Below are 22,465 nucleotides of genomic sequence, written 5' to 3'. Positions count from 1 at the left end.
GGCCCGACATACTTGCTGCCGAAACCTCACGTGAGATCAGCGGGATCGACGTATGGATTTCCCAAATCATCGAAAGCCTCTTATGTTTCATCCTCTTGACGACTTGGCTCACCAATCACACAAACTTGATGGTATGCTGGCATTGTGTGTTGATCTTCGGGGTCAGTGACACCGTCGCAACGATCGGCGAAGACCTCCCGAATAGAGGTAGATCTGTCGATGAAGTTGAAGCTATCGACGCTTTCCAAGACACTATCCAGATCGGAATCCGTGAACGACCCGAAAGACATCCCGCCGAACAGATTAGCGAGATCTCCGCCGGCGGTGGGCTTGATGCGGCTTGTCGATGAGATTTCCTCATCGCTTGACTTGGTTGACGATGATGATCCCGAGAAATCGGAACCTACCACTAACGGTCCCGACAGATCGGTGCCGCTAGACGATGTGATCCTTCTCTCCCGACGCAGAAGTGGAAGCTCCCGAATTTCATCTCCATTGGCTCTTCCAGATAGGAATATGCATCCAAATGGGCGGGAGGGTGAGGAACAAAATCAACGAGAGCAGTTTTGATCTGTTTACCTCCGTCCATCGCGTTGCTCGCCACCGAAGATGTCGACGATGTTGAACGTGCCATCGAGGTCAGCTCCTTGTCGCCTCTAATTCCCACAGACGGCGCCAATTGACAAGGTATCGACTTGTCAATGCTTACAAGTTGTAGACTAGGATTTCGTGGAAAGTAGAGGGCAAGTAGATCTCGAAGGTTTCAGCCGAAAAAGTACTTGACTGCTAAAAGCTAGGGTTGTGTTGACAATGAATCGATCCTCTCTTTCTCCCTCGACTCCCCCTTATATAGGAGGCGGAGCCGAGGGTTTCGTGATGCACAAGTTACAAACAGCGGGAGACTCTTTGAGTTCGTCATGTATAATTACAATTCTCTATTCCTAATATATGTATATCTTCCATATCGGCACCTTATTGGGCTTCCGGGCTTTATATTCTTCGGTTCATGGGCTTTCAGTGAACCCCGAGTACCTTCTTCGGTAGGCCCATTGGGGATGCCTATGTCAGGGGGCGACGGCCCATTTCGCCCCGGAGAAGGTCCGCTAGTGTGCATAAGAGCAATGCCACACCTGCCCCTATAGTCAAGGGTGACAATTTCTGGAAATTTCAATGTCCCCAGAATCAATACGAGCTCGATCAAATGAAAGCGGTTCCATATGCTTCAGCCATTGGAAGCCTACAATATGCACAAGTGTGCACACACCGTGACTTAGCTTTTATCACCAGAGTACTCGGTGGATAACAAGAAAATTCAGGAATAGAACACTGAAAAATGGTAAAGAAGGCATTGCGTTATGTGAAAGCACAAAGAACTACATGCTAACATACATAAGATCTAATTCCCTAGAAATAAGAGGGTAGATGCAGATTTTGCGGGAGATAAAGATGATATAAAATCCACATATGGATATGTACTCTCTCTCGCGGAGGGAGTTATTTCATGGAGAAGCTCCAAACAGTCAATAGTTGCATCATCCACGATGTATGCAAAATTTATAGCATGTTATTAGGCCACGAGGTAGGCATTATGGTTAAATAAATTTATACCCGACTTGAAAATAGTAGATTGTATTGATAAACCACTAAAGATGTACTGCGCCAATCAACCTGCAGTATTTTATGCTCACAACAACAAGTCGAGTAATGCTACGAAACCGATTGAGGTTAAGTATTATGTTGTGAAACACAAGGTTCTGGATCAAACTATAAGTCTCGAGTATATAAGGATAAAAGATATGCTTGCGGATCCGCTAACGGAAGGCTTACCACCCAGCGTGTTCAAGGAACATGTAGCTGATATGGGTTTAAAGGAAAGTCTTACCTATCCTGGACCATAAGAGGCCCAAAAGTAAAAGAATTTGTTTCGAAATAGAGAAGTGTATTGTGGCTTTCTGATTCTATCGGCAATAAAGCTGTGACGATGAAACATGCCCTATGTACTTATCCAAAATAAAACGAATAAAGTAAAAATATAAAGTTAAAAGGTAAAGTTGAGATCAAAGGGAAGAATGTTAGGTTGATCTCCACCATGTACGAGCCCAACAACTCGACGTGCCCTTTGACCACGCCCTGATCGGGGGCGTCCAACCTCATCTGGTTTGTGGGCCCCTATCGCCTACACTATATAGAGAGGTGGGGGCCGTCGGTACTCGACACGAGGTTGATCTACGTGCCGCACGCCCCACCATTACACCCACCTATTAGGGTTCTTGGGCAGTGCCGACGGGAAGCTCCGCCGCCACCACTCCCTCACCCATCCGCCACCGTCACCATGTCAACGTCGGCGGGTTCGTCCTCCTCGAAGGAAGAAGGTAAATACCCTAGTATCTTTCTCTCCCGGCACAGATCCTACACCTAGTCGATCTAGCGCATTTAACACCGTGATCACCAATGACCATACCCCCATGACCCTTATCTGAATTTGGCATCATTGCTTCACCGGCTATGATCTTCGTCCAACACCGTCGGCGGGGGCCAGCGCTCCTTTGGCTTGGATGCCTTCACAACCTTTGGAGCATGATGACGTTGTATCAGAACTGGCTATCGAGGAATGAGGCAATGGACTCCAGGATTGGAAGGGGTTTTCATTCCTTTTCTCTACGAGATATGTATATAAATTGACAAAGTATAAATTATTTTCCATGTTCTAACATCAAAGTCTTGTGCGTTTAAATTATGTCATCTGTTTCGTGTCGAGGGACATGCTTGTGCGTACGCTATTAACCTGAGAATGAAATGGCGCATGCTTTGTGATGACTAATGAGATGAATACTCAGCACTGCACGTCTACGCCCGTACACCACATGTACACATTAAGGCTATCTTTGCATGCAAAATATTAAAAACTAGGTCAGGTGGCATGTTTGGGCTGATGCCAAACCTATCCTAGAGAATGGCATTCAAGCTCTTATTTTTGCAACATTAGCCGCAGCCTATATAGGTGAATCCATGGAGGGTCATCATTGGATTGACTAGTTTTAAAATAGTCTTTTTTTTTTAGCTTAGCTCAATTCATGCACGGTTACGGACTTGGTTGCAAAAAAATAGTTAGAAATGCATATGAATATACAACCTAGAGTTGTAGGAGAGAGTAGACTCTATTATGGAGTTGGCAAAATATGCAGTAAGGAGGGTGGAATCAGGCTAGATCTATACTATAATTATATATCCTTAATGTCTATAAGTGGAGTCATCTTTTGTGCGGGTTTCCACTTTAAGGAATGATTTTAGAATCACCACTTGGCATATTTGTCCTACCGAACTGGGAAGCTTTTGTTTCCGAGCCTTGCAGGGAGGGAGTGATGTTTTGGCACATGAGAGCATATGCTTCCTTTATTTTGAAATATATGTTAAACACATTTTAAAATGTTAGAAATATTGAAACAAAAATTTCGCACGTACATCTTCATGTGATACACGCTCACAAAGTCGTTTCATGAAAAATCGACATGTCATGTGGCGTGTGTAAAAGAGACAAAATTCGGTGCTGAAACAAAGACTTGTCACAAGATAAAAATTTTCTTTTTCGCTTAGACTACAAAAATATCATTTTTTTCGTGAAACTTGACGAATACACATATATTATGGAGATGTACATGTAAATTTTTTTGTCAAAATTTTTTAACACTTGGAAATATGTTTTTATGGTAGAGGGATCGTATGCACCCGGGAGCTGAATTGAGTTTCTGGTCCTATTTCCAGCATCATCCTTGCATCGGATATACACATCGTCTGCCAAGCTTCAGAAAGCTTCCAAGCTTTCATCACAAGGACAAACCCGTGTCTGAAATGCGAAAAAGAATTGCAAGGGACCACATTCTTGTACTTATAAGTTGAATCAAAAGAGAGCACCCGTGTGTAGCTGCATGAAGTTTCTGTAGCAAAGCCCGCACCCAAGGCTTCCCACACTGGCTAATATCTGAACTTTTGGATGATGTATTCATTAAACAAACAGAAACAATAGACTGAACAATACCAGGAACAAAATGTATCTTGGATTCATAAACAAACAGAAACAATAGACTAATCAAGTAAATACTACTCCAAAACTCGTCTTTTGTTAAGTAGTTGTGTTGTTAAGTAGTTGATCTTTTGAAGTTTACCCCCAAAGAACAAATTGCATCTTGGAGCCAAGCCATGGCCTAATGTGCTTACAGTCCCAAGAGACCAACGAGAAGCAATCACAACAAAGACACATCATTTGTTAACGAGGTTCAGCAGTGTGCCTACATCCCCGGGAGCCGAATTGCGGCGGCTCCATCCGTATATTTTCCTATCCACAGTCAGGTACATCAGAGGTATAAATCCAGGTATATTTAGCCTATTTTGTGTACACAACACAGCTATCCATCAGCGGTATATATATCCATAGGATCATTCTCGTTGCTCAACTCATCTGATATGGTTGAAGCTGTTGAACATCCCAGTGTGGGAAGCCTTGGGTGCGGGCTTTGCTACTTCAGGAGTGCCGAACACGTTCCAGAAGCGGAGGGTCTCATCAGCAGCTGCTGATGCTACCGTGCAACCATCAGGGCTCTGCAGTTCCACAGCATGAGAAGACTGTCATCTGATATGGTTGAAGCTGTTGAACATCCCAGTGTGGGAAGCCTTGGGTGCGGGCTTTGCTACTTCAGGAGTGCCGAACACTTTCCAGAAGCGGAGGGTCTCATCCGCAGCTGCTGATGCTACCGTGCAACCATCAGGGCTCTGCAGTTCCACAGCATGAGAAGACTGTCAGGTTAAGAAAAGAAGTAACAACATGTCGATAGCATCTGTTAAAAATTGGCAACAAGAGTTCACCTGAGCCATGAAAAGGACACGTGAGGTATGTCCAGTGAGTTCAGCCATCTTGACCATCGAAGGGTACTTCCACAATATCAGTTGGTTCTTTGTGAATCCATGCGAACTCAGCAGCTCTCTCTCGTTCTTGTTCCATAGAAGAGAGCACACCTGTGATCCGGTATCCACAGAGTTGAGGCAAGCACCTGTGTGTGTGTTCCAGAACTTGATGCACCGATCACTACCACCACCGCCACTTGCCAGCAGGTTGCTCTGGAATGGGCACCATGCGAGCGCCTTCACAGCGGCCGTGTGGTCCTCAAGCCTGTGCAGCCACTGGTTGCGGCCCGCAGATGGCATAGACGATGCCATCGACACATCCCAGATGTGTAGAAGGTTGTCATTACCCCCACTGGCCAGCTGCTGGCCAGACCCAGACCACTTGAGCCCGCACACCTCCTGGCTGTGCCCATGGTACGTCTGCACGGCATGGTCCCTGATCCGCACATCATTGTTCACAATCCTACCATCCATGACGCCGGTGGTCAGAATGTTGTTGTTCCATGCCAGCGAACCGACCCTCGATTCATGCACACCCTTGAGAGTTCTCAACTGCGTAGAAAGACACAACGCAAATTCAGCAGCTGATCAAGCACATTACTGCTAGAACGCAACACTTTTTTCGATGCTGGACAGCAGCATACTTACCAGTCGGCTGGAGCTGGTGTCCCAGAGCTGGATGTCAGACGAGTTGAGCCCAATGGCGAGGTGGCGGCCATCAGGAGCCCAGCTGACGCTGGTGATGGGGCCGCTGTCCTCGTCAACTGTCACAAGCTGAGATGTGGATCCATTGGAGGCATCCCACAGGTACATGGTGTCGCCCAGCGCAATGGACAACAAGTTGCTGCTCCCCCAGTCCATCAGGTTGAGGTAGTAGTCGTCGACGAGGTCCGGTGCATCCAGAGTCCTCTCGGCAGACTGCCATGTTAAGAAGCCGTATCAGTAACCACACCACCAAATGCTATTATGCTACATACAGTAGGTAGTTTCAATAACGGCGGAACCACAATTATGCGGCGCATACCTGGGGTATGTACCGCCTCTGCTTGGCCGGCTTGGCCTGGTGAGAAGAAACCGCGTCGGCAGCCGAGACGTTCTCGGGCTCCGGCGGCTTGTTCCTGAAGGCGAGGATCCGCGTCCGGTTGTTGAGCAGCTTCTCCCTGAGAAGCCTCCGGTACGCCTCCTTGGACGGGGACACCACCTCCGTGTTCTCCTGATTCTTCCTGGGCTCCGTGAGCAGGTAGTGCGCCATGTCCATGTCCATCGCTGACCGGTCAGGGATGAACCTGTCTCCCTGCACACGCACGCACAGAAGGGGAAGAACATTATATTTCGTCGAACACCCTATGCGCACAAGCATCTGCCCCAGGACGTATCAGGCAAGAAGAACTCACGTAGCACTTGGCCGACGGGTTGCGCGGGGCGGTGCTGAGCGATGGCATGTAGGGGCGGAAGCCGGCCTCCTGGAGCGGCTGCCGCTGCACGGCGGCGGCGCGGGTCTTCTCCGACGAGATCAAGTGGGAGCCTGCGTCCATGGTTAGACGAAACAGAACAGAACAAATTCGCAAGAATAACAAATCAAGAAACAGTAGTAGCAACAGGAAAGACGGCGCGGAATTAACAGATCAATCGAACAGAAAATAACACAAGAACAAGATGGTGCGATTGAACAGCCCGGATCAGCGAGGAAACGCGAGGATCTTCCGAGCTCGAGAACGAGAAAGCTGTGTCTCCCCCCGGATCGGCAAGGGGAGGCGGCGGGAAGGCAGGAGAGAAGCAAAGACACGGATTGCTCTGTGACTTGTGAGATTTAGGGATTTGACCGTGAGTTGTATTTGTAGTCAGAAGAGGAAAGGGAGGGGGCAACGGCTAGTCTTGCGAGTTGCGACGGCGTTGGACGGATCACAGCCAGCCCATAGCCGTCCGATAGGCGACCACGCAACGTGCTCCGTTCGATTCGCCTTAAGATTTTGTCACCGCCATAATTGTTACAGATCCTCAGCTCACCAGGAGCTCCATTTTACAAAACTCAGAAACACCATTTTTTTTATGAAACACAAGATTATTTTCCTTGGCGGTCAAGGAACCCTACTAGCTTCCTTGAAAGCCAAGTTTATAAAATAGCCTTGTGTTGGTTATATACCTAAAATGTCATTTAAGTAAGGGAAACGCTCACGTTCCCCCGGGGGAACGGACGCTCCATCCTCCTCCTCTAGCGCGCGACGCGTGGCAGTGGGCCACCTTATCTCTTCCTCTCTCTTCGCACTTTGTTATCCCCAAATCCCCACGACGCCATGGATAGCAACTCCGCACCACACCCTCTGATGCCCCACCTCCTCGCCGTGCGTCTCCACTGCCGGCACCGGCGGCGCCCCCCGAATCCCTCCTCCATCACCACCCCCAGATGCGCATCTTCACCACGCTGCCGCCCACCGGTAGCGCCACAGATACTCCGCCTCCGCTCAACGGACCTCAACTGTGGCACCATCGGCGAACCCCGCAACCCCTCCTCCACCACCAGCCCTGGATGCACATCTCTGCCGCGTCCCCGGGATCCACGCGCCGGCAGCACCAGCCGTCTCTCTTCCTGCAGAAGACCATGTTCGTGTGCGGTCCCCTGTAGTTCGCCGCCGTCGGGCAGATCCTCGCCGCCACCGGACCAGGAGGCGATGCCCACTCGATCTCCGGTGCAGGATCCCGCTACCCCCCGGCGTGTGCCCAGCACGCTGTTTGAAGGGAGCTCCCCACGCCCTGCCCTCATCGCCGGTCAACGGGAACCTCTCCCCTCGCCATAGGATTTTTATTTTTTCGCTACAATTGTTCAGCGGTTATGCTTGTTTGCTACAAACTTTTTTGCAGCATCGCTTTTGTGGATTTCATTTCCACGAGTAGGTCTTTGCTACATACTAATATTTTAATTTCTACTTTGGTTTTGTGGTTTCGCTACAATATTCTATTTTATTGGTACAATCTCTCCGGCGAGAATCCATTGAAATTAGGTTTTGCTATATTTGTTATAGGTGTTTGCTACAATAGTATATTTTTCTGCTACACGGCGGGGTCTCCGGCGAGTCTCCGACGAGGTTGGTTTTGCTACAATAGCAAAAAAAAGGTTGCTACAATCTTTGTGTGTTTTTGCTACTATAACATATATTTTTTGCTACTAAGTCTCCGGTGAGGTTTCTGGTGGGTCTTCGGCGACATCTCCGGCAAGTCTCCGGCGAGACTCCGGCGAGACTCCGGCGAGGTCTGTGTGTTTTAGGTGAAAATAGAGTTTGCTACAATTGAACCGTTTTTTGCTACTTTGGTGCATCATGGTAGCAAAAGTGGGAGAGAGGGCTGATTGGTTTGATCTGACGGCCAAAAACGTTTCAGATCTATTGATCGGACGGTTAGGGATTTCTAATCCCCCGGGGGACGCCCAACACTCCCCTTTATGTAAAGGCAATAAATAGATGGCAACACAAGACAACACTATAATAAAGACCTCTTAGATTTCTCTCATACCATTTGTCCTTATGTTCTTGTGATTGTGCTCTTCCGTGTGGGGTGTCTAAGACCATGCACTATGTGTGTCAAAAGCGGCTCCTAACCCTCTCTCTCCTACATTTGAACCGATTCAATACATAGTAGAGAATCGACTCATAAGTCCGACACAAAAAAGCGGATCAATAATTTGGTTCGCCTCTTTTCTGCAAATGTGGGACCTGGTAGCAAAACTGCGAGAGAGAAGAGAATGCATGCATCAGGGACGTGAGCAGAGGGGTCCCACAACCGATTCTATACATAGCAACATGCATATAGGGGTTCGAACTTCTGACACATATTTCTTTGAACCAGCGACGTAGTACATGGCCTAAGGAACACAACCAGCTCGTAGCCGTCCCATTACGCAACATGCTCCATTTTCGCCTTAAGACAGGCTGCTCGCATTGGTCCAATCTCCGTATTCACGAGATTTTTCACCGACATAATTGTTATAGATCTTGAGCTCCCCGGATATCCGTTTTCACAAAACTCAAAAACTTTATTTTCAAAACTCAAGAAACTCAAAAAATTAGGAGCCAAATAGAGATTTTTTTTGTCTGTTTAGAGTCAACCTTTTTTGGCTATCTCAAACTGTTACAAATAATTCAACGGAACACTACCGGCGAGAAAAATTCAGAACATTTTGAAACTGATATATGCCATACTTGAGCTATGTTTTTCAAAAAAAAAAAAAAAAAAAATCGACTCACTAGAGACGGGAGCCAGAACATCGCACTAGATTTGTCGCACTATACTCTAATGTGATTCTTGACTGTGCAAAATTAGCTTTGGAATAAGAAACACTATAAGCCGAAAGTCCACCTCATGATCCATTTGAAACATTGTGTCACTTGCAACAAAATGTTCAAATAAGACAATATTTTGCATATGTTACGAACAGGAAAATCTTGCACGTGCAGGGCTCTTTTAGAGCTACCTGATTATACACTATGGCGCGCATTTCCCCCTTCTCTTCTCTCTCTTATCTACAGTAGCTGAGAGCTCCTTGGAGGGTGCCGGGCCAACCCGACGCAGATCTCGCCGGTGACGCCGACAGAGATGGGCGGAGGGGAGGCGCCAGAGTACATAGTTTAGATAGGGTTAGTGGCAGTTTGCCGGTAGGGGGCTTGATGCCCGGTAGTGGAAGCGGAGGAGGAGATCTGGCCGCCTGGATCTCACCTGCTTTAGGGTCTCTCTGGTTTCTTCTTCTTCTCCGTTGGTCGGAGGGAAGAAGGAAGCAGGAGACCGACGCTTCCTTCAATAAAAAAGCAGCGGTTTTCCACCTGTTGCAGCGCGGAAGCGGCGGGCGGCGCCTTTTCCTGGCCGGCCTTTGAGGCGAGGGGGAAAGGGTGCACACGTCGGAGAACAACGACGTCGACGAGCTCCTGGCCGGCCGTGGAGGCGAGGAGGAGCACAACCACGTCGTCACCATCTCGTCTGCTTCTTGGAGGTTGTATCTCTGCTGCTTCTGGTGTGGAGGTAGCACACCGGCGCTGTTCCTCTCGGCCGGCCATGGTGGCGAGGGCGAGGACATCCATGGTGTTGCTGCTTCCCCGCACTGCGCCACAAGTGTGTTCGAGCTGCTACTGCTTCATCAACATCGTTGTTGAAGCGGCGTTCTTCCTGGGAAGTTCTTTACCAGGGGACCTTTGCTGGCGTCACTGCCCTGCCCCTGCATATGATGGCCGAAGGGCGGCCCTTCTCTAGGATATCAACCTCCACAGGGAGGCTTCTCTCTGGCTCGTCGTCGACAACCCATGCTGACTGCGCCCCAAGTGGCTTGCTCCCCAGCGGCGCCGAAAGCAGTCGATGGCGGAGTCCTTCCTCCGGCGAAGACCAGGGACTTGATCGCGTTTTCAATGTTTTCGCTAGGGTTCTGTATGCAAAATCAGAGGGCTGGTCTTTTATTTTTTGTTTCTTAGAGGCCCTTTTTGTAATTCAGTCTGTAACCGTGTGGACTTAATGCATCTCTCGGTCCTTCGGGACCTTTCCTATTCAATTTTTTTTTATACATTATGAACTTATAGTATGCGCAATATTTATTTTGTGTCTATGCAACATCTGCCAGCATTTACCTTTGAGTGCAAAGGAAGGCATGGAAAAAAACACATGCAACAGAATGAATGAATAGACGAAGCAAAATTGTTTATCATAGACACTTCTGACTTCTGACACCCGTTGTATAAATGTACAACCAAAACGAATGCAATGAAACAAGCTTAGGCAGCAACATAGCTACATCTGAGCTGTTAGACATAAGAATGTTTCATTAAATATAGATACATGTATGAAACATACAGCAAAAATTCGTGCCAAATCCAGGGTGGTGCAGTGCACAAGAGGAGGACAAGAGAGGTGAAGCAACCTACCATGATGGCGGAGGAGGTTGAAGAGGGGCAGAGCAGAATGAGTTTGACAACAGCAACCAGGTTCTCCTAACATAGGCAGAGGTCTTACATTACACAAAGTTAACCTTGGAAAGCGCCGCCTCTGTGTGCTCTGTGAGAGCTGAGAGGAGGTTGCAAAGTGGACATTTACTAATGAATACACACACCCGTGTCAGTCTCCTGCCTTCCTCCATTGGCATTTGGAGTTGGCATATACAACAGTTTTTTTTTTCAGGGTGAACAACAGCTTTTTTTCTCCTGCCTCCCTCTTTCATTTTCCCTTTACCTTTTTTTTAAAGTTGGCATTTACAGCAGCAGCTAAAAAATTTCCTACAGAGTTGCAGCCTTGCAGGAGGAAAATGCTGCACCCGTTGGGGTCTAACAGATCAGATGATCAACTGCAGACAACATCAGAGTAGAACCCTATCGTCCTCCGCTGGCAGTCTTCCACCGAGAGTAGCTCAACATCAAATACTTCGAACTGCTTGGCGCTGAAGAAAGTCGATGGCCCAACCTTCAGCAGGCGAAAGACCAATGTCAGAAACAGTGTATCATCTTTGCTGCTAAGAGTGACTGGGACTGTTCTTACACCAAAGACATGATGTAACGGAGGGAAAATTTGTGTTGCAACCACTATAAGCTAATTCGGTGCGCTCAATCAAATTTATATAGAGATAATTTTGAACTCCTCTATTTTATCCCTCTCATTTATCATTTGCTTTCCATAAGCTATTTGTCCAGATGTGAGCTTCTTCAGATAATATATCCATGAGATATTGCAGTCTCACGGCAAAGATTATCTATATCGCGCCTATGAAAATAACGCGCCCATACAAATTGCATTTGGATGGACAAGAATAATCTTGTTTTCACACAGTGTACAGTTACTGTAATGCAGGATGTCTACTCTTGTCTACAGACTACAGCCATTGTTGGTCTAATTTTCTTTCTTTTCTGTTTTTTTCTTTTGCTTTATTTTGTATTCCTAAATATTGTTGTACAGTAGTGGTTCCATAAAGAAATGAATCGTACTAATAAGATCCATGAAATAATGCATGCCCGATGCAACCAGCATTGTTTGCAATCTATCTTAAAACAAGTTGTTGTATCAAATTACTCTTGGCCTCTACCAAATACGTTGTAAGCATCCGGTATTATTCACCAGTTCTATATCTATGTACTTTTAAGTATTGAATATGTCAGGAAAATGCCAGTGATAATTACTGATTTGTGCAATAGCAAGTACAGAAAGAACAAGGTAAAAATACAATAGTAAGTGAAATCCCTCCGCAAGAAATGACAAAAACTTACAGGAGGACCAAGCTCAGGAGGTATAATAAGCCTTCTCTTTCCACCTGGTTTCATGTCCCGAATCCCCTCTTCAAAACCTGCATCAGAAAAGCATGAAATGAGTAATGAGTTGAATTGTTACAGCGTTATGTCCCGAGAAGTTCATCCAAGGGACCAACCAGACTCAGGATGGTTTTTCAAGCCCAGTCAAAACCTACTGACATTGAGGCCCAAGAGATAGCTAAGGCGTATAGTTAAATCAGATAGTATGTAACTAGTGAATACTTTCCTGGAACTAATGATTTGTTGCCTAGACGAATTTTGGCAGGCGAGCCCTGGATGTAGGTGCTATCTATCCTTCGTCCTGATTCGTTGTAGCCCACATAGTGAAATATAACCTGTAATTGGGATGATGGATGTCAGAATCATGCAAGTAGAATAGATTTAGAACATATCTTATTATCTCAAAAAAACTCTACAAATACTTATACACTAACGATAGTTCCCTATATTAGTCACTTATTGTACAAAAAAAAGTGAATTCCTTGTCTAGATATAGGCTTTTATTAGTTAAAACTGTAACTTCAACATTATTATCCAAACATCCCTAATCACCATTTAGTGAATAACAGTGGAAGAACCAACTAGTCCATGCTTAACAACAATATGAGAGTATGAGATTGAAAGGTTATGTTAAACATATTTGCACATAGCATATCAGATGTGGCACACAACAAACAGTTGACTGACATCCCAAGAAAAATGAATGACAGCTCAGGCATAATTCAGAGAAGAAAAGAAGAAGTGTAACTGGGACGGAAGAACCTGCTGACCATCCTGTGGGCAATCGCCTGTACCAATTTTCACATCTTCATATATCAATCCGGACTCCCGAGTTATGTAGTTCTCAGGTGTCACTACTTTGACCTGAAAACCTGAAATGCATGTAGACATGTAGTCAATATAGTGCAATATTCAGGAGAACAGAAGAGAGCTTATTTCAGGAAGGTTAATTTATCATTCAGGTTCCAGAATTAGAAGATACTTCCTCGATCCATTCCAAAATAAGTGTCACAGATTTGTCTAGATTCGTATATATCAACACACTAAAACGCGTCTAGATGATCTGAAAATTTTATGCACAGCAAGATACCATAATGATTCCCTGAGTGACCAAACATGAACCAAAATTCTAAAATGCTGATGATCTGAGAATTTGCATTTGAATTACAAATAAATTGTTGTAGGCACAAAAAGGAGGTTATAAATCCATTGATGTTTGCGTCAGTGAAAAATTTGCAAGTTACTGGCTTGTGTAGTTTGGAATTTCCAAATTGTCTTGGAATTACATGGAATCAAGTATATTCAGTTGCAATTCCGCAAAAAGAAAAAGTATATTCAGAAAATTGCGCCGTTAACTACCAGTTGCTATACAATGGAAACAAAGATAAACACACAACCTGCATCATCATAGATGGGTTTCTCACCTTCTCTGATGAAGCTTGGGAAATCATCAGGTGCACGGTTGGCCTCCTGAATCTTCTTGTTCTGTTGAAGCAAGCGCCTTTCGTCGTAAGGGTTCATGCCTTTGGTCTTCCCATGGGCCGATAACGATACCGACAGCGCCGGCGTAGCCAGCAGAAGGGCAAGAGCTGCACGCCTCCTGATCCTCCCCTCCACCACATCTTTCTGCTCGGTACTGCATCCCCCTGGCTCGCCACGCAAGACACTGGATGGTTTGCACAGAAAGGGTTTATGTTAAGGCATTATCGGAACCACTGTAACTACAGTATATAAAGTCTTGAATCAGAGTCCGTTTGCTGTTATTTAATTGTTCAGGCTGGCGTAAGCCCGCCGTAGCCCCGGTCATAAAAAAAAAAAATCAGAGTCCGCCCGGAACAAAATGTGCGATGAAATGCGTATAGCTAGCTCCTATTGGAAGACGCCATTCTGCAGCTCAGAACGATGCTCTATCCTACTACCAGTTAACAGACCGATTGACTGGACTAAGAAGCTAGGCTCTAGTAACTGTGCTAATGGTCACACATTGTTGGCTTATATGGAATCAAAGTTGGGCTCAACAACTGCAATTCCTATCGAATTCCTACAGACAGTGGGGACTCCTATTGGATCCAAAAACAGAGATGTCGACTTTCTTTAAGAGTCCAGCATAACACATAGTTGTTGATTACCATACTAATCCCCTCTTGCCGTCGCGCTTCGCAGCTGTCCTGGACAGAGCGACCAATCCTGCAAGAAGCGCGAGAAAATGAGGAAATGAGCAAGAACCAGAGCCGTATAGGGAGGGGGAGGCGAGGCCTCACGGTTGCAAGAGGATAGGATGGAGCGGGAGGATGACACCAGCTCCATCTCCTTCTCTTCCAATGGCGGCGCCGGCTTCCCCGCTCTCCACCGCTTCTCCCAGCTCGCAGGTGAAGAGAAAGAAGCCGGAGGGGATAAGCCAGGGGAACCGATGGGGGTTTGGGGGTTCTGCGTGCGTGAGCTCGGTGCACGAGCCGATGTGGACCGAGCCCAGCCACAGCCTGGGGTCGTAGTAGACGAGGGGCGAATGGGCCCACGTGTCAGCGGCGAGATGGGTACCCGCCCTGTGGCTGGACCCCGCGCGGCGTGTCCGTAGCCATAACCATTCCCTCGATTCTCTCTCTCCACGCCCTCGCACCGCACCGGCAGGCCGCTTCTCTCCCCCCGGCGGCTCCGAAGCGCGAGCAGGAAGGGAAAGCCATGTCGCGGTGGCGCGCCGTCGCATCCCGCCTCTCCGCCGCGGCGGACTCCCACCTCCTCCCCAGGGCCATCTCCAAGGGCCCCTCGCCTCTTCCTCTGCCTCTGTCGAGGAACTTCGCCAAGGCGGCCGCCGCCGCCGCCGCCGCCGCCACGTCGCACAGCCCCTTTGCCGCTGCCGCGGGGCCGAGGCCCGAGGTACGGACATACGCTCTCGCATCCCAGAGACGGCATTTTTGCCCGCCTAATGTTGGGCTTTTCGGGGCTCATAGTGTGATCTGGCGGATTTGGTTGGGGTTTAGAACGTCGCCTGTGTCCAGGGCGAATCGATGTTGCAAGTACCTACTAGGGTTTCTAGATGTGAGTGACTGGGTCTGGGTCGTGGCATTCCTGCATCTCCACCTAGGTTGCAGTTGGATCAGCTATTTCTGTAATTGTGCTGGGGTGTTCCCCTGCCAAGGGTTAGCAGAGAGTAGCTTGATTCACTTAGGTTATCCTTGTGTGTGCTGCTCTGAGACTTGAGGGGCGAGCTAACACCACGGATCAAGTGCTTATTATAGAGCTTTTCTCATTAGGAGCTCATTAGTGGGGTCCAAGTTAAAGTTATAACATGGAAAATGTCCACAGGGTTGATATGTGCTTTCCATTGTTCTGCATTATTCTCGGGTTTCTCATATGCTGTTTATTTCCTATTTTGGTTCATGGACGACTGCAACCTAGGTAGCAACACTAGAGTGATTACAAGAAATTGGTACAAACAAGTGTTATGTCTGTTGAAGCTTTTGATCTGTAATGGCGCACATTTCATGAGTATACATACTTAGAAATGGAAGGATTTTATGGCATCATCAAACAAGTTTGCCGCATGCTTTTACACACTCAAAACATTTACTTACTGACATTCATAGCTACTTACTGTATACCTGCATATCTCACCTACTGCAAAGGTGCATGGGCTTAACTAATAATTAGATATATTTGTAACTCATGTACGTCTGTTGTTAAGAAAGGATTCTTTGGTTTATAGGTCAGAGTGAATTCCTTGTTCCTGTCCAAGCCTTGTTCACTGGCATTGCCTCCTGACTCCCCTCTTAGAGCGGAAGATCCACACTATGAGGGCATTAAGCGCTTCATGCTCACGCTGCTGCTCTTCTACAGTAAGCAAAGCAAGTCCATCAGAGGAGCAAATGCTGTTTATCACCGCATCACTTCTCATGTCGACAGGCCTGATATCTATGAAGGTATACCTCTGTGCTCGTTGGTGAACTTGCTTCCCTTTCGCTTATGTTCAGCATTTCATTGATCATTTTTTATTTGGTGTTTGTTTTTTTGTCTGGTTGTTTCTGTTTTGGATTAAGACTAAATCTGCATACTCCAGTACTTACTCGGAGAAGATACTGCTAGTTATTCATGGCTTTCTACGTGATTGGTATTGACATTGATTTAGCAATAGAACTTAAATTCTGATATTTGAAATGCTCAAGAGTCAAGAATTATATATATATATACATGAATAGATCAGTAATATTCAGTTTGAGCTGTGTGGGAAAAAAAATAGCTTCCTGCTTCTCTGAACAAACTAGCACCTTAAATGCTGAGCATCAACTAGGCAACCGCAGCCAAAGATGATACAAAACTGCTACTGGTGCTTGGTTTTTTTTTTCCATCAAGAGTTCTATTTTTCCTGCTCCTGGACGGCAGGATGCTTTACAAGTTCTTGGGTTTCGAAAAGCTGCAGGAGATAAACGTCTGGGCTTGTACAGCTTTAGTTCTGGTACATAGAGGAGCACTAACTTCAGTGAATTCGTAGCTTGATTTGGAAGTCAAAAGATTAATGAACGTTTTGCTGTTCAGAAATAAAATAATGTTCTGATCATACAAGTTCTCTATTGCTGATTACTCGAGCATCAGTGGTTCAAAAAAGCGTTCCTGAGCGTACGCTTAAGCCTAGATTAGAGCTAAGCGGAGCCCTTCTGCTCAACTTTCGGCCTGAGCGAGAGGAAAAGCGAGGATGAGCTGTGGAGGCGGGCTCTCACGCAGTGTCGAGGCAGAAGCAAGAGGGTTAGGGTTAGGAATTCGGTACTCATCCCAATTCCACTCCCGTGTCGAGGCAGAAGCAAGAAGCGACACCACTGGAGCTCCTCCGCGCCGCTGGTCAAGCTCCTCTTTCGCGCCGCCCTCTAGATCTTCCTCAAGGCTGCCTAGACAGGGTTCCCTTCCTCCAGCAGCTCGTTCCCCTCGTCCCCTTCCCGTCCAGATCGAGGGGATCAAAGTGAGAGAGGCGGGCGTGCGTGAGTGGCAGCTACGACCTGGGATCTGGGAGGCTGCGAAGCACGAGGGGATCGATTTATTTGCAGTGCGTGAGGTTATTGGGCCTTTTGGAGGGGGTCATGTGTTTGGCTACGACCTGAGAAGCAAGAGGCATCGTGTTGGGCCTTTTGTTGGACCAGAAATAACACAGAACTACGTGAGGTTATTCAATATTTCCTATTTTAGGCTTACATATGTCTGTTTTGCCATGCACGCTTAAGCAGTAGTTTCTCTAGGCAGAGCCTCACCGCTCGCTTAGCGCTCTTTTGAACCTTGCCTACATCATGTTTCCAGAAATTGCATGATTGCTTCACAGAATCACTTTATCTTATAATCTTGTTTATATAGGTACGTTACATTTTGCCATTTTGTATGTTCAGGGAAGGTGAATACCTTAGCATTCTGAGACTCTGAACACATTAAAGTTCAATTAATATGTGATGTTATTGCTAAGGTGTTACGTCAACAAACACTTACCAGCTATCACTGTGAAAACCATTTTGTTAACTGCTTTGTGAATACTTTGTAGCCTCTTATTGTTAATCAAATTGGGTTGTCAATTTGTCATAGCATGTCCGTTGCATCGAATAGAAGTTAACCATGTCGTTTCATTTTTTATGCTTATATTTATGTAGACATCAATTTCTTGTGTCTCTCTTTTGCAGTGTTTCAGTTGGAGAAAACATTTAAAACAACCTTTTCATTGCTTGTTCTCCATATGTGGCTCGTTCTACGTCGCTTGAAGGAAGAAGGGAAGGATGGTGTTAAATTTGGACAGTACATCTATGAAACTTACAACCATGATGTAGAGCTCAGAGTTTCTAAAGCTGGGGTATGTTGTCCAGAATTTTAAAGAGTAATATACGTCCCAGGTTAAATTATCAATGCATTTCCTGTTTTCTTGATTATTAAATCTGACAGTTTTAGTCCTTAGTGATTGCCCTAATGAACTACTATTGATTAGCAACATCGCATACATGTGAGGCCAGGCATCTTTATAATATTATTATCTACCAGAAATGTGATACATATGTGACTACAAATTAGTATACACACTGATATGTCTTCATTTGGCTATGGAATCCACTTTAGTAAGAGGCTAACAAATGAACCAAACTAGTGTATCAGCAGTGCACCACCCTTAGATGCAGTACCATCAAACTATGTGACCACGCCACCGCACTTGAGTCAAGCGGGGAAACTGTTGTCTGTCCAGGGTTAGAATTGTCTCAAGAAGCATCACCTAGATCACTAGATGTAGGTGGCTTCTTAATATCATAGTTTCCATTACAATGAATTAGCAAAAGTTTGGATATTTTATGATGTGGTGATGCTCTTCCTTTTATTTCTACTAGTTTGTATTTGTACTGTATTTTGCATTGGCTGTATCTGTACTGTCATTTTTATGGTTGCTTGTTTGCGGCACGGGGAAATGGAATCACCATATTATACATACCAGACTAACTTGACACAGCTTATTAACCCATTTTGATTAGTAAAAAGACCATGTTTTTCTTGTGAGAAAAAAGCTGGTATTATGTGTGCAATTCTGAAAAGACATTGCTGTCATTTTTTGTCATTAGATTAACAAATGCAAATAATCTGTTAATGCCTGGAATCCATAGTGTTTGGGCATCTTTTCACTTCTTCTTGCATGGTCTGGATACATACTTCTCTTTGTGCATGCTATCTCTGGTGAAAAAAGTGTGACATACTAGTGCCTCTACAGGTTAACTTGCTATTGACAAAATGGATGAAAGAGCTAGAGAAAATATTCTATGGGAACATTGTGAAATATGATACTGCAATGAGCCAAGAAGCAAGCCAGGATGATCTTGTAGATATCATCTGGAGGTAATTATTTAGTTATATTCTCTAAATCTATAGGTGATTGTGGCATAAAGATGAAAATGGGTCCCAAGGTCTAATCTAATTGCAAGATTCAACATCTTATCGGACTTTTCCTTTTGATTTTATATCCGACAAATAACCGGTAACATGGTCTTCCCCAGTAATAATAGGAATACAAATAATAGCATAATACACGTTAAGTAAGTTAAATCAAGAGATTTAATTATCTAAGCTGATGTTTGTTCAATCTGTTAATTGCACCTATCGGCCAGACGATAAAACATGTGTAGCTTACCGGTCATTCAATATCCTTGATAAGACAGTACACTATTGTTGAAATTAAAGACTTCTCTGGCAAAATAAAATGGTTTATCAAGGAAAGCAATAATTTCAGTAGAAGTGTAGATTAACTATAGAACCTCATTCTGCTTTTGTTGTAATCTCAACTGGATATGTTTTACATGTAGATGACAGCTTTGCATATTACTGGCAAACAATAAAATCATATAGTTTTACCAAGTGTTTGCGCAGTTGTGCATAAATAATTGATTCATCTTGGGTGAACGTTGATTCAGGGCAGATCTTATCAGCTTTCTGTTTGATGCCTTATGTCTAGGCCTCTAGGAATTGGTTGGTGTGTCATGTTTTTCCTGTTTTATTATGTCATCTTTCTTACTAAATTGCTGAGAGATGTCATGAATTAACTTAATGCCTCCATCTAAAAATAGGTGTCTCAACTTTATCTAGATACGGATGTATCAACTAAAATGCATCTAGATACACCCGTATCTAGACAAAAGTGAGACACCTATTTTTAGACGGAGGGAATACTTCCTTTAGCAACCTCTCAATTCTTAATCAAAGTTAGGATGTGTGGTTTGACTAGTTAAATATGGGGCACTGGCACCAAAGTAATCTGCTCTTTTTAAAAAGATGTTCTGAGGATGAATGCTGGAATGGTGAATTCTGTGCTGGATTGGATCAGTGGAAGCAGAGTATTTTTGTCATACCCCTTCTAACTGCCTCGCCTTGCAGTTTTTACCCATGCGGAATTCCTTGTGCACTTTACTTACTTCTGTGCCAATCCATTGAAAGATACACAACTAGTAACTTCGACAGCTAGGTTGTCCGAACTTAGTTATCCACTTTGGCATATGACGATCTTGGTAGAATCAGCCAGAATATGAGCATTGGTGCTTTTATTTTTTGGTCCAGACATGGCATATATCAATAGACTTCGGTTGTAAACATCATGCTGTATCATTTAACTATACAACAGACTACTCTAGAGCTTTTTTGGCAGTTTTATCATTTGGAGGTATGTTGGATTGTACTCTAAGGAACATGCACACAGATATTACAATAAATGTTATGAGTACTTCTGATTTTGCTGTAACTTATCGTTACTGCACCATAGTAATTATGTGATGTAGTCGCTTAGATTATGGTGTTGTATTTCTTTCAGAATCAAACACCATGCCATTATGTGTGATAGTTACTTGTGTTGAATTCTTAGGAATGTGTACGCTGACGAAGCTTCACAGCCAATGGATGCAGCTGCTATTCCTGCTGTCCAGGCAAGTCCCTTTTCTGATGTAGACAACTTTAGAAAGTAGCTGATGACCTATCATATTTCACAAAACCTAAGACTTACCTGTTCTTTTGAATCTCAGGCATTGGCAAGATATACTCGAAGGGAGGCAACTTGTCTATCATTGACAGGTCAGTGTTGACTAATTCTATCCTTTCTCCCTCCCTCTCCCATGCACGCCCACACACACACACATCCTTACAAAAAAAGCACACACCCGTGTGCACACACAAACTAACATCCTTTTCTTGTACTCCCTCCGTCCACAAATAAGTGTACCTGCGGGGTTTTCAAGATAAATTATGGGGTGGAGTGAAAAGTACATTAGGAACATGCATCTCTCCTCTTTAATTATTTCACCTCCAATAAGCTAATTGCATGTAAAAAGCAAGAAGAATATGTGCTCAATATTATTGGGTTTGATTTCCGTGCGATGAGAGAGAAGCAATTAAATTGCATTGGGAAGATAGGAGTACACTCTTTTGTGGACAAAGTTTAGAGGCTAGATGTCCACTTATTTGAGGACGGAGGGAGTATATTAGTAATTGAAAAACCTCTTGAATATTTAATCTCACCAAGTTCTTCTATTCCTGAACTTTTGAACAACAGATAAAGAAGCTATGTTCACTGGCAACTTCAAATTTTCAAATGTGTTGCCAAATGTTCCCAGCCCAGCGAAGCATAGGCGGTGAGTGTTGCCATGGTAGATCGGTATTCCATACGAAGGTTGGTATACATGGACCAAGAAAGACTGAAAGACCCATCAGGAATTCTGGATTACAAATAATAGGAGTTTTTCAGTACTTATTTATTGCTGATTTTTTGTGCCATTTCAACATATACACCTCGCATTAGCTAGGAACTTTATCCATGTTTATCCTGTGCAAGCAATACATTTGATTGGCTGCCCTCTCGGAATGGAGCACATGGTGGAAATATTTTCCTTTTTGAATGCTTGTAGTAGTATTCTCCTATATATTTTGGTGGCTGATTTGGGCTTGAGCTTCATTCACGTAGGTGATTGAACAGTATCCGTACCAATGAACTGTTTACATCTCTCATGGATGATTTGGAAAAACCGATTGTAAACACAGCTTCTTGGAATCTATCATCCGAGTGCTGCCAAAATTTCACTATCTGTTTGATGCCTTAACCTTTAACTGCTGTGGACGAGAGGTGGCATTTATATTCGAAAAAACATGAGAGGATGAGGAGCAACACTCTCTTGGACTTGCATGGTCCTTTTGTATCTTCTCTTTTGCTAGTTGTCGTGTTTGTGGTTGGAGAAACCTGGGTGGGCACGGGACCATTTGAAGTGGTCTTTCCTGGCCGACACGGCAGCATCGACCTGGGCTAGATCTACTGTAACTCGACGTAGCATGTGAATGCTATCTCCATCACTAATATGTGCTCGTTTTGGAAGATTGTAATTTCCCTGGCGATTCCGTTCGAAGTCAATGGCCCAACCGCGTAGTCGGTGATTAGCCGTATCCAGTCTAGACTAGTCGCTGCTCGCGACGCAAACGACTACATGCACCGGCGTCTCGTGCTCACTAATTCCCAGTCGAAGAAGCTAGGTGTGGGTTGAAGAGGGCGACGGCAGCAGAGGAGGGGAACTGAGAAGAAGGTGCAGCTGATAGCGACTGCAGGATTATTATGTAATAGTAGTAGCAGCAGCATCTATCTGTAGCAGCCGAGTCCTTGATAGTCCTAGCACCTATCCACTGACAAGGCAACTAGTCATCAAGTTGGGATCCCAATCCCTAACTTCAATAGTTTGTCTTGTATATATATAAAATAAAGCCTGCTTAGATCTACCAGGTGAAAACGGTACCACATAATTGTTACTACTCCCTCCGATCCATATTAA

The 22,465-nt window shown here is 45.0% G+C and overlaps 3 protein-coding genes across 3 annotated transcripts; 1 reads left to right on the top strand and 2 right to left on the bottom strand.

Moving 5' to 3' along the window:
* Positions 1–4,241: 4,241 nt before the first annotated feature.
* Positions 4,242–8,113, bottom strand: LOC127333738 (cell division cycle 20.2, cofactor of APC complex). The gene is made up of 5 exons (XM_051360167.2): positions 6,294–8,113; positions 5,924–6,193; positions 5,548–5,817; positions 4,861–5,451; positions 4,242–4,767 (listed from the first exon to the last, which is right to left on the bottom strand). Exons 1-5 carry the CDS (start codon positions 6,432–6,434, stop codon positions 4,624–4,626), a joined length of 1,416 nt encoding a protein of 471 aa, XP_051216127.1. The 5' UTR covers positions 6,435–8,113; the 3' UTR covers positions 4,242–4,623.
* A 3,095-nt stretch (positions 8,114–11,208) lies between these two features.
* LOC127333740 (peptidyl-prolyl cis-trans isomerase FKBP20-2, chloroplastic) lies at positions 11,209–14,474 on the bottom strand. Its single transcript, XM_071825420.1, has 6 exons — positions 14,429–14,474; positions 14,297–14,354; positions 13,592–13,833; positions 12,938–13,039; positions 12,126–12,202; positions 11,209–11,328 (listed from the first exon to the last, which is right to left on the bottom strand). The coding sequence occupies exons 1-6, from the start codon at positions 14,472–14,474 to the stop codon at positions 11,209–11,211; spliced, it is 645 nt and encodes a 214-aa protein (XP_071681521.1).
* Positions 14,475–14,743: 269 nt separating this feature from the next.
* Positions 14,744–21,731, top strand: LOC127333739 (uncharacterized). Its single transcript, XM_051360168.2, has 7 exons — positions 14,744–15,041; positions 15,871–16,084; positions 17,819–17,985; positions 18,883–19,007; positions 20,521–20,581; positions 20,678–20,726; positions 21,205–21,731. Exons 1-7 carry the CDS (start codon positions 14,847–14,849, stop codon positions 21,285–21,287), a joined length of 894 nt encoding a protein of 297 aa, XP_051216128.1. The 5' UTR covers positions 14,744–14,846; the 3' UTR covers positions 21,288–21,731.
* The last annotated feature ends 734 nt before the right edge of the window (positions 21,732–22,465 follow it).

Source organism: Lolium perenne, chromosome 2 (genome assembly GCF_019359855.2).
Source record: "Lolium perenne isolate Kyuss_39 chromosome 2, Kyuss_2.0, whole genome shotgun sequence".
Classification (NCBI taxonomy): Eukaryota; Viridiplantae; Streptophyta; class Magnoliopsida; order Poales; family Poaceae; genus Lolium; species Lolium perenne.
The sequence above is the reverse complement of the archived record's forward strand: the minus strand, read 5'-3'. Positions and strand labels throughout refer to the sequence as shown.